At 33.1% G+C, this 13,381-nt stretch overlaps 1 protein-coding gene across 4 annotated transcripts in view; it reads right to left on the bottom strand.

Moving 5' to 3' along the window:
- LOC124230929 (gephyrin) overlaps positions 1 to 13,381 on the bottom strand; it is a 575,937-nt gene that overhangs the window by 202,104 nt on the left and 360,452 nt on the right. For all 4 annotated transcript variants that reach the window (XM_046647482.1, XM_046647483.1, XM_046647484.1 and 1 more), the window contains one exon: positions 3,558 to 3,692. In XM_046647482.1, coding sequence (XP_046503438.1) covers positions 3,558 to 3,692 — 135 coding nt within the window. The remainder of the gene's footprint in view (positions 1 to 3,557; positions 3,693 to 13,381) is intronic.

The raw sequence follows: 13,381 nt of genomic DNA, 5'->3' as shown, positions 1-13,381 counted from the left end.
ATAATCTAGGATATTATATTGCAGTGAACATATAAAATGTGAATCCAAAATAATGTTTAATATTATAGTTGTTGATCTAAGACAACTGGATGCACATATGCAAATAGACAGGAAGTCTTTCATCTTAAATACTGCTCAGTGATAAAAAGCTACAGAGGGAAAGGTTGGAACTGTTAGCTTTCAATCATAACTTGGATATTTAACCCTTTTGTGTTTTCACGAAGACTAGATTAAGGGCTGCTGAAGGTTATTCTCAGAGTATTCTGTACCCCTGCTGATAAGTCATAGCACTTACACTTTATTATAATTTGTAGTTGCCTGTTTTGTCTGTTTGTAAAGGCAAGACTAATGTCTACTTGCTCACTACAGCTTTGCCAGCAGCAGGCAAAGACTTATTTAATAAATTAATCAACCCTGTTGGGGAGGCAAGGATTAACAGTTTTATCATAGACATGAAGCTCTAAAAAGGTGAGCAACTTGCTTAACGTAGTGTGGTTATTGTGTAGAGAAGCCAGCATTCGAATCCAGGTCTTCTATTATCAAGTCAAATGCTCCTTCCAGTGCTGATCATTCAATTTTCAAAATGTATTTCTGATGTAAAGAAAATATACTTGCACATATATTTCTGCACATGACAGACTGCATGGATAATCTGAAATGTAGAAGGGAGATTTCTATGGGGTTTGGCTAACACTAATATGAACTAAATTATAAGTATCACTACCAAGATGCAGTAGCAAAAAAATGTCAAACTCAACTTGTGTTCTAATTTTGTGCTGGACATTATTCCTGGGATGTCTCACACATATCTCAAATTGAATACATTCAAAACCAAAAAGCATTAACACTCCTTTCTTTTACCCTCAAAACTTGCTTCTTCTCTTTTAGTCCTTAATATACTCAATAGCATCATCATTTACCCATATCTCAAATTAGAAACCTGACTTTCTTTTTGATTTCTTCTCTGCTCTAAATTTTTATGTAACAAAATTCAAATAAATAATTTACCTAGGACAGATTTAAGTGCTACAACATATGGTGCTGAAATCTGATTCAGTAGGCAAAGGCAAAAGAAATTCATTATTTAAAATAAAAAAATCCTGATATCTGAAATTGGATTTTGAAGTCACCGAATTAGACTATTCTTGTACCAATGAAGTTTTAGTCTGAGAGTTCTTGATTGGTGACAAATGCCTAGTAACAGCTGCCTTTAAAGTGGTCATTATTGCTGAATATCATTCTCAAAACCTCCACTCAGCCCAAAGGTTTTGTTTTGTTTCTATTCATTATTCACGTCCCTGGTGAAATCCTAGAGAGGCCTTCTCTGATCATCTATCTAAGTGAGGTTTCCCTCCTATGATTTTTTATCGTTACAACTTTTTCATTTCTTCTTAACATTAATTTCAACTTATAATTATTATTGTGAAATTACAATCATTAGTATTTATGTTTATCTACCTATTTATTTTAATATACCATTGACTAAACTGTAAGGTTTAGGACAGGGCTTATATCTGTCACTGACATAAAAGCACATATAAGAGCATGTAGTTTAGAATCAATTAAGCTGTTTTATAATTTGAGACTTTTAATAGAAGGATTAATTTGACTTTCTTTACTCCTTAAAAAAAAAATCAATATTCAAACTAGTTTTTTATTATACCCATAAAAGTTTAAATTTAAAATTAGATAAAAGCAATATTTTATCTTTGAAGTAGACATTCTAGTGCTGATCAAAATTATCTAAAAGGGATAGAATCTTATTCCTAGATAAAAATACAGGAAAACAATTCTTCGAAAAAAAGATATTCATATACACTGTTTTATTTGAATTCATTGTCAGTTTGAACATCTAAGCATTAACTAAGGAAAAAATATCAAGACAAGCTACTTGCTCCCCCAAAGTTTTGCAATAAGCAAAATAACTTAAGAAATGTGAACATTTTTATTTTTACGATTTCACTTTAGCAAATTTAGAAATACTAAGTGATTTTAAAAATTGTATTTTATACTCCCTTTGTAATTAAAAGTGTAATCACAAAGTTTTAAAAAGGCTCAGGAACTATTACGTATAATTAAATTTAGCTTAACATATTTATGTTCACAGTATATTATTAGGGAAAAAAATACCGTGTCTTGGATAGTTCTGTATTTCCAATACCTTGGTCCTAATATTTTGTGAATGACTAAACATTTATAGTGGACTTAACTTTTAGCTTTAATTATTTCCCAGACTTTATAAATGAGTAAAGATTGTACAGGCGGAATTTAATGCAAACAATAAATTATTTTGTTTCAAAAATTTAAAAGACATGGATGAGAGTCTTCTATCCAGTTCAAGTCTTGAGAACTCCATGTTTTCATTCAGAGAAAGATGTAGCTGACTGGCTTGAATGGCATTAACATACATTTCATATCTGGAATGTTCTTACAGTTTTTCTTTATTTAAGATTTAGGAACTCAATTTTTTAAAATTATAAAATTAGTATCAGTTATTTTTGACACAAGTCTAAAAACAATGATATACAACAGCAACACTCTGAAGACTGCTGAGAAGGTTGTACCATGGAACATAAAAGCAATTGCACTACACATATCAAGAACTGCTTGATATCATTTCTAGTTAAATCTAATTATAACATTCATAAAACTCATAGAAAAGTTGGAATTGAGGAAGACAGCTACATAAGTCCTTAAATTTGATGACAGAGAAAAAGCCACAGTTTGAAAAATTACCTGCGGATCCCTAGAATAAATTAAGTGTATAGCCTGATAGCTAACACCATATCTTATTAAATAAGAAGGAATGTTACTATTAACTTTTTGATGCCAGTATTGGATCTATCACATAGAAAACTCAAAAGCAGCAACAACTAACATAACCAGGGAAGGGACATTCCAAAAGACAGCAGTCAGAGACATAATTAAGTTTGCTACTTAATTTATCATATACGTGAAGATGTGGGCAGCAAATAAACGTCTAAACCTTTTTCCCCCCATATGTGATTTGACACTTGGGAAAAAGTATAAAAAATAAATACTAAGATACTTCCTCCCTCCCCAAAAGGTTGGCATTAAAACTTTCTTTCTAATCATTTTAGATTTGTTTCCGAATATTAGGCAGCAACATTCCAAGTTGAAGATATTTGAAAAAATTTGGAATGATACTAGAGCAGGGAGCTACCCCAGCCTGGACAAGTTAAAAAAAATCCCTCTGGTAACATTATTTTATTGTGTTAATTTTGCTGTTTATTGGCCACAAATACATTCATCCTCTGCATAAACAAATAACTTCAGTATGCTAAAAAATAGCAGCTCTACAACAAAGAAATAGGAGCTACAGAATATGAGAGCTGTAGCAGTGATGCAGGAGTAGACATTTTGCATGAAATTTCTATTGTCCTACTATTGACCTAATAAGACAGTTTGTGAAACAGTAGGTGATAACTATATTATCTTGCATGCAATCCAACCTTGACAAACAGAGGGAAATATTGGTTAGTTTTCCCAGATTTACATAGTAGAGCAGGTGTAAGGTGCCAAGGAACTGCACTTACTTTTGGTGTTGGGCAGGAAGCTGTGGAAAGGCGAGATGTAGCCTGAGCACGAGGTGATTCTGAAGGAGTAGTGCTGAGGGAAGCTGTGTCTCGTGGGAGCACCTGAACGCCACGAGAAATGATGGAGTCTGGAATCTGAGCAAGGGGAACAAGTATGGTTTAATATTCTGAAAATACCAACATGTAAAATCAATACCCACACGTGTTTTTCTTTTGACGTTCTTTGCTGCTTAGCTCTCATATTTGGTCTCACTTACTGTTAGGTATAAATGCACCCAACAATTTGGGATAGAACAGAAATCTTCAGATCTAGAATATTTTCCCTGGCCAAATAATATTTCACAAAACTTTTATGAGAGGCATATAGTATTGTGGATAAGGGTAAAGTGTTTGACATTCACGTACTGCCTCTGCCATTTAACAGTTATTTAATTCGTAGGTATCTTCCATTTCGCTTTTAGATTCATTCTCCACCCTCCTTCACTCTCTGCTCCAAGATGACCTGTATGGATAGAACCAACAAGCTATTTTGTGCTTTCTGGTTTCTATTTGGGTTCAGCCAAGGGGAGGCACTGTCAGGAAGCTGAAGGGTTGGAGGAGAGTATGGTCTGCTATTTATTCCCCTGGCTTCTTCTCTACCAGGTCACCATAGGTTGGCTAAGATCACAGACCCTGTCAGATGACCCTATTTACAGCTCTTTTCTGGATTCCAACAGCAGCTCCCCACCTCTGCCCCATTCGGACTAGGGGTACTAATAATTAATTCCCACTATTACTAGTCCCAGGGCACTGCATTATGCCTTGCTGCTTTCTCTAAAATCTGCCCAAACCTTTGTAAATGCCATAGTCCCTTATTAAATTCTTCTCAATTTTCTATATGTTATGACTTCTGCTGGGACACTGATGAATGTATTTTTAAAATTGCCATTTCCTTTATCTAAAAGATGAGGATAATAGCAGCATCTGCCTCACTGGATTACTTCTGAGGGTTAAATAAGATAATGTATATAATTACACTAGCACTTCCAAGCAATAAATACTTAATAAATGTTGGCTATTATTATTTCATGATACCTATCAACATGATAAAGACTGATGTAATTGAGTAGCACTATTCTAAAAATATACAAATATAAGGACAAATATTGTGGATTACTTTTACAATTAATATTTATGTTAATTATAAAATTTATTTTAAATTTTAAAATAACTATGCATAATTTAGTTTATGATCGGGGCTAGTCTGACCAAGAAAAAAGAGAGAGAAAACTCAAATTATTAAAATCAGGAATGAAAGTGAGGACATTACTATTGATCTCACACAAATAAAAAGGATTATAAGAGAATACTATGGACAATTGTATGCCACCAAATTGGATAACCAAGATGAAATGGACTAATTCTTAGAAACACAGAAACTATCAAAATTGATTCAAGAAGAAATATAAAATCTTGAATAGACATATAACGAGTAAAGAGATTGAATCAGTAATCAAAAAACTTCCAAAAAGGAAAAACTCAGGATGAGATGGCTTCACTAAAGAATTCTATCAAATGTTTAAAGAACTAATGCAAATCCTTCACAAACTCTTCCACAAAACAGAAGAGGAGGAAACAGTTTCTAACTAATTTTATGGGGCCAGTATTACCCTGATATCAAAGACTAGTGAAGACATGACAGGAAAAGAAAACTAAAGACCGATATCCTTTATGAATATAGATGCAAACATCTTAAACAAAATAACAGGAAACTGAATCCAACAGCATTATTAAAAAGATTATATACCATGGCCAAGTGGGATTTATTCCGTGAATGTAAGGGTGGTTTAACATAAGAAATATAAACAATGTAATACAACATAAAATAGAATGAAGAAAAAAAACCCTACACAATCATCTCAATTGATGTAGAAAAAGTATTTGACAAAATAGAACACCCTTTCATGATAAAAACACTCAGAAAACTAGGAATAGAAGGCAACTTCCCCAACTGGATAAAGGGCATCACTGAAAAACCCAGAGCCAATATCTTACTTAAGGATGAAAGACCAAAGACTTCCCCTTAAGATTAGCATCAAGGATGTCTGTTCCCACCACTTCTTTTCAACATTGTACTAGTTCTAGCCAAGAAAATTAGAAAGAAAAAGAAATAAAAGGCATCCAAACTGGAAAGGAAAAAGTAAAACTACTTCTATTCATAGATGACATGAAAAGGATTCTTTAGGATTATATATATATACTATATATAAGTTATATATAGTATATAATATTCTATAGTCTCTCTCTCTAATATGTATACTAATAAAATAAAATCAGCAAAGTTGCAGGATACATAAAGAACACACAAAAATCAGTTGTATTTTTACACACTAACATTGAAAAATTCAAAAAGAAAATTGAGAAAGCAATCCCATTTACAACAGCATCAAAGAGAATAAAATATTAAGGAATAAATTTAACCAAGGAGGTGCAAGACTTGTACACCGAAAATTACAAAACGTAAATAAATGGAAAGACATATATTATTAAGATGGCAATACTACCCTAAGGAATCTACAGATTCAATGCAATCCCTATCAAATCCCAACAGAATTTTTTGCAGAAATAGAAAAACCCATCCTAAAATTTATATGGAATCTCAAGGGACTCCATATAGCAAAAACAATCTTGAAAAATAATGTTGGAGCACTCACACTTTCCAATTTCAAAACTTACTTCAAAGATACAGTAATTAAAACAGTGTAATACTAGCATAAGGATAGACATATAGACCAATGGAACAGAAATGAGCATCCAGAAATAAACCCTCTTACCTTTAAGGTTAATTAACTTTTGATAAAAGTGCCAAGACAATTAATGGAAAGGAACAGTCTTTTCAATAAATTGTGCCAGAACAACTGGAATATCTACCTTTAAAAAAATGAAGTTGGTCCCTTACCTCACACTACATACAAAAATTATCTCCAAATGGATCACAGACCTAAATGTAAAAGCTAAAATGACAAAATTCTTAGAAGAAAACATAGGGGTAAATATTCATCACTTGGATTTCATAATGGATTATTAGAATATGATAGCAAAAGCACAAGGAACAAAAGAAAATTTAGACAAATTGAACGTCATCAAAATTAAAATCTTTTGTGCATCAAAGGACATTAAGAAAGGTTGAAAGGACAACCTATAGAATGGGAAAAAATATTTGCAAATCATATATCTGTTAATGGTCTAGTATCCAGAATACATAAAAGTCACAACTCCACAACAAAAGACAAAGTAACACATTTAAAAAAACCATCATTTTAAAAAAGAGGCAAAAGACTTGAATAAACATCTCTCCAAAGAAGATATACAAATGGCCAAGGTGCAACAGGGAAAGATGTCCATCACCATCAGTCATTAGGGAAATGTAAATCAAAATCACAATGAGATATATAGCTACCCACTCAATGGCTATAATTAAAAAAAGGAAAATAAGAAATATTGGTGAACACATGGAGAAATTAACTTTATACATTGCTGTTGGCTATGTAAAATGGTGCAGCTCTGCAGAAAAAGTTTGGTGGTTCCTCAAAAAGTTAAACACAGAATTATCATGTGACCCAACAATTCTACTCCTAGGTACATATCCAAGAGAACTGAAAACTTGTGTTCAAACAAAAACTTGTACACGGATGTTCATAGATACATTATTTTAATAACAAAGAAGTGAAAACAACCCAAACGTCCATCAGTTGATCAACGGCTAAATAATATGTGGTATATCTATACAATGGAATATTGTGCAGTTGTAAAAAGGGGCAACACATACAACAAAACAGATGAACCTTGAAAACGTGACATTAAGCTAAAGAAGCTTGAGATAAAGCTCATATTGTCTGATTCCATTTATATGTAATGTCCAGAGTAGGCAAATCCATAGAAACAGAAAGCAAATTAGTGGAAAGGGGGGAGGAAGTATAAGGAATGAGTGATTAATGGATATGGTGTTTTTGGGGGGTTGATAAAGCATTCTGGAATTAGACAGAGGTGATGGTTGCACAAAATTGTGACTGTACTAAAGCCACTGAATTGTACATTTCAAAACGGTTAAAATGGTGAATTTTGTGTTATGTGAATTTTAATTCAATTAAATTTAAAAAAGAATCCTTCCCTAATCCAGCATAATGAAAATGTTGTCCTCTATCAATCCATAAAGCTTTATAGTTTTGCCTTGCTTATTTAGATTCCTAATTAACTTAGAATTGATTTTTGTATATTGTATGAGATGGGGGACCAATTTCATTTTTTTCATGTGGACAGCCTGTATCATTTATTGAAAAAAGAACTTCTCCACTAATGTGTAATACAAACTCTGTTATGTATCAAGTGTCCATGTGTGTTGGTGGTTTTGGGGCTTATATTCTGTTCCATTGGACTAACTATTAATTCTTGTACCAATAATGCACTACTTTAACTATATTAACTCCTGATATTTATAGAGCAGGTCCCACTTTGTTCTTTTGACATTAATTTTTCATATTAAAGAGTGTCTTGGTTATTTGGGGCCCTTTGCATTTCCATTCTATATAAATTTTAGAAGCAGCTTGTCAGTTTCTCTTCCTCCCTGTCTTAATTAAACACACACACACACTCTTATGAAGTGTTAGAATTTTATTTACCACATTTGTACAGGAAATATAGAAAAGTTTTGAAGGATACCCCTCTAACTAACAAAAAAGTGTCTACTTCTGGGGTAGCAGGAAGGCAAATGAGAATGAGATAAGAGGGTGGTTCAAATGGATACCAATCTTATTTATGCTTCATTTTTAGATTTTAATAAGGAGAATGTATTCACATATTACTTGTACAATTAAAAAAACTTAGTGAAAACCATGAGAGGGAGTGTTTCAAAAATCAAGAAATGGTCAACACACTCAACAACTAGAGAGAAGGAAAAGAATGAGAACAATGTCTTGCACACAGTTGACACAATAATTATTTCCTTAAAAACAAAGAAATAGAAGCAGCCATTAACTGAGAAATACAAGCTCTCTTTGACAGAAGGAATGGAACAAAGTTTAAACTCAGAAAAATAGTTTAAGCAGAAAGGACAGATGTTTAGCCTTGATGGTCTTTATTTTACTATGACAAGAAACAAGAGGAGAGAATAGGGGAAATGAGGATGTGAAAAAAGGTAAAGGACTGAAATTGCAATTCATCAGTGTATATAAAAGAGACGAGAGATGAACCAAAGGCTTGCCAAGGAGTAGTGAGGATCCACCTAGGGTAAGTAGAATTTGTACTGGGTTAACTCAGCATAAATGAGAAGGAGAAATGCCAAAATCACTTCCAAAAGAAATAACATTCCTACTTTTAGAGAACTAATCTGTATTCCTATTTTCTTATGCACTGATAGCATGGAGAAAACAATTTGTCCCAGTTGATCTCAAACCCTATGTAGATATGCAATGTAATTTCAACTGTGAATTTTTAAACAATAGAATTTTCCTCTTTAAGGGAAATTATAACAGGAATACACACTTTCTTAGGAACTGTGCTGATTCTTTCTATGTTGCTGTTTTGCCCTAAAGCTAATTTGACTAATTAGGTGAACACTTCTAAAAGAAGAAAGTTATATTATCAAAATGAGAATACAAAGCCAAAGTATCATTTCCCCTTTTGAACTCAATAGTCTTTTGAAATGCCAGTAAGAATACCAATAAAGTAAACACACAAATTTGTACTCTGATGCTAAGGAAATTCATAAGCGGGCATAAATTTCTTTGAATCATTATTTTCCATCACTTAAATTTTTTTTGTTTTGAAAATACGTTTAAATTTACAGAAAAGTCACAAGATTAATACAACAGAAGATCTCTCTGTTATTTGGATTTAATTTTGGGAAGCTAGTGAGCTAATTTATAATCACTGGAGTGAGTCTTCTAAAGCAGCCATGTTATGAAGGAGTATGGCTTCCACAACCACAGTGTGTCAGTCTCCATGGTAAGGCTATTGGAATTCTTGTCCAGCTTGCTGGTTAGCTTCATCATGTATACCCTTTCCTAGTAATTTCTCTGTTTAGAGGCCTTTAAGGTAGGTTGCATTTTCTAAAAATCCTACTAGACATCCAAGTGTGCAATACAGGATCTGAACTAATAATAAAAATAGATCACATATGAATACCAAAATGGGTTCAAAATATACTTCATCTATCTTCCCAGGGCTTGTGATACTGATCCTTTAGAGGCTATGATTAAGCGTTAAGAAAATTTTACTAAAGAACAAAACTACCAAACCAGTGTATCTTGAGTTCAGTAAGGTATTTGACAAGTCATTCATAAAATTCTTGTGGACAAGATAGAGAAAGTAGGTTTTGATGGGCTAGAAGAGAAATATATGTTAGCTGGTTAAGCAATTATAACCAACAGGGTTTCTGGTAGTATGTGAAATGGTCTATCCTAAATAAAAGTTCTACCAGTGACTTGAATGAAAGCATGATAAACATATCTGCATATGACAGAGATAGAAAGGACAGGTAATACACCGATGGCTGATAGAGATTTTAAAAAGATCTTAAGCTAGACTGATCAGTTGAATGCAGCAAAATAAAATTTAATGAGAATAAATATGAAGACCTGAATTTAGATTAAAATCGATGCTATAAAAAATCTACAAGAATTTATGAATCATATTTACAAAGAAAAGCCACATTTTATGATTTCATCTAGATAGTGAACATATGAAGTATGACTATAACAGAGCTTTTATTTATGAAAATAAAACTTTAAATATTCACATGAGTCTGTTTCTTTACGTGGACTATTTATACGTATTAAAATTATTCTCCCATTGGTTAAAATTATTCAGGATTTTTCTTGTTCTCAGTGGTATTTATCAGAGTCCTTATTATGATTTGTTTTCCCACATAAGTTTGCCTTCCAAAAAAATTAAAAAGTATAATCTTGCTGATACCTGTATTCCAGTATGAATTTCTGATGGTATATATAAAAAACTTAGAATAGTGTCTGCTATATAGCTGGCATTCAAATATTATCTATATCATTATTACTATAGTCACTTAATATATTGGCTTATTAGAGGGAGAGAACATGCTGATTATTTGTCTATTTCATGGAAGAATCTTTAGACATCATGGGAATTGATAAATATACCTTGGTTTTTTGTATCTATTTTGTGAAGTTGGTTAATGGACATCTATTCCTTGGAGATGGATGATGCATCATATTTTTTTGATGGAACATATTTAACAAATATTACTACAGTGTATACTATGTGCCAAACTGTGCTAGATATTGGATAGATCATATAAACTAAGAGAAATGATCTTGTCCTCATGGAGCTTACAGTCTACACATATAGAAATGAAACACATGAATAAGTACTATATCATTGTTAAGTGTGATAAGTAATATAAAGGAAAAGAACAAGGTGCTATGAGAGAGAATAACTACAAGCATAATTTAGACTGGAGGAAGCAGATCAGAGAAGTCTTTCTGTGAGGAAGAGATACTTCAACTGGGACAGAAAGAATAAATAGAAGTTAGCCAGGCAGAGTGGTGTTAAGAACATTTCAGGTAGTGGGGACAACACGTTCCCCGAGGCAAGAAAAAGCTTGATGAAGCTTAGTGAGCAATGAGGAGAGGGAGAGGAATGGTAAGAGAAGGGCCTAGAAGAGTAGGGAGGAACCAGGACATGTAAAATCTAGCAGAACACGTCAACGAGTTTTGGTTTTATTCTAAAGTAATGAGAATCCATTGAGGGTTTCAAGTAGAGAGGTGACATGATTTACTTCATGTTTTAAAAAGCTGACTCTGGCTATAAGGGGAAGAATTAATTGAAGAGAGGAAGGTGGAACTGATGAGACTAGCCACTGAAAAAATTAAGGTGAAAGATGACGTTGGGTTAAACCAGTTTGTTCCCTGGGAACTTATTATGCCAAGTAGTTTCAAAAGAACCACCGATAAATCTCACAGGATTTCCTAAAATGGAATTTGGAAGAGTAGACCAGGTTCTCATCTCATGAGAACACTAATAGTTATGATACACCTATAAAACTGGTTCATTTAAGAACATATTTTCTCATATTGCATTGTGAGTTCCTCAAGAGCTAAGCCCAAGTCATACATAATCATTTAAAAAGTCACAGCATCTAGCAGAGTGATACATACATATTGTCAAAATAACTATTTGGTGAATGAATGTAATACAAAAGAAAAGATAAATATAGACTGGATTTATGAAAGGATTTATGGAGGAGGCTGGACTTTAGCTAGCACAGGAGTTCTTAATCTAAGGTATCTGCCCTGCAATAGTACTCAACATTGGTGTGTGTGAGCCTTTGGAGAGGGGCAGCAACATTAATCACGTTCCCAAAGGTCACCACCTATAAAAATGTAAGAACCACTGAGCTAGGCCTTAAAAGATGGCTAAAGGTTGAATAAGAAGGAAAAGGAAATAATTGTTCAGTTGGGCAAGGGAGAGAGGAGGTGTGAAGGGAGAACTGAATAAGTAACATCTGAAGGTTGAGTCAGATCAGTGAGGATATCAACCCCCTAATATTAAATGTTTACTTTTATCCAGATACAGTGTTAAGTACTTTTACAACCATTTTCTTATTTGAATGTTCATAACTCACTTATGAAGTAAGAGGTGGCTTAATATCATTATTATTCCTATCTTAGAGAAGACTGGGGTTTAGAAAGGAGAAGCAATTCACCCAATGTCAGAGCTAATAACTGACGAAACTGAAACTATCTGATGTCAAAGCTCATGTTGTTAAGCAAAGCACAAAGTATACTGTTTTCCAGATTTGGAAAAGGTCTATGTAGTTTACTTTAATACAGCTTCCTATTTATTGATAATTTTTGTGAAAAACTCATGAGAACATGTATTTGTCAGCTCAAATAATAATTACTAATTCACCACACATACATACATAACCAGTCTACAATATTCCTCAAAGGTGAATGCTAGGAAAAAACAACTAGCATCCTAGCAAGTCAACCCCTTTATTAGCAACTACAGTAGTGATATAAAAATGTCTTGGCTTTTCTAATTCAAATTTTGAGAAAATCAAACAGCCATTTATTATTAAAGGTCATCTAGCCCTCTACAAAATCCTGCTATGTGGCATCCATATGAGTAGAAACAAACAAATAATAGTATAAGCAATAAAAAAGCACACTAGGCTTGTGGACATCTTGAACAAAAATTTTATTTTCTTTTGTAAACATCCAGGCATCACTGTATTCGTCTCACACCTCAGAAAAATTGTAAAAGACTGAAGTGGAAAAAAAATATTACTAGGTGTCCTGTGTAGTGGACCATTCTGGATTATCTGCACTGCTCACAGTCTTTTAGCTTTTTTACAACTCAAGTTGTAAAAACTGATAGTAATGTAAATGGTTTCCGTCTAAATGATTCTTTTGTACCATGGAAGTGCGATGAACTGCCTTGCAGATAATGACCAAGTGTTGCATCTATTGGTAAATTCATTTCAGCCTCCCAATGCCTAGATATTTATGTTCTTCGAATTTTCCTGTGAACCAGTGGTAACATCTTTCTGATTCCTTCATTAATTAATGAATGAAATATCATCTTTGATATGTAGCCATTTGGCATTTGTAATAAAGTTAGGATTTTACCTTTAAAAAAATTTATTCCTTAACAGTTTTAGAGATCATCCACTGAGATGTCCCATGGATTCAGCTAATAAAACCAGGTAGACTGCATTGCCAGAGGAGTGCACTTGTAAGCACTTGCTTAAGCTCACATGTATTTTTTCTTGGTAACCAGAGGTGAATCCCAAATGCCCACAGAACTTT

Source organism: Equus quagga, chromosome 20, assembly GCF_021613505.1.
Source record: "Equus quagga isolate Etosha38 chromosome 20, UCLA_HA_Equagga_1.0, whole genome shotgun sequence".
NCBI classification, from domain to species: Eukaryota; Metazoa; Chordata; class Mammalia; order Perissodactyla; family Equidae; genus Equus; species Equus quagga.
This window is presented reverse-complemented; position numbering and strand designations above follow the sequence as displayed.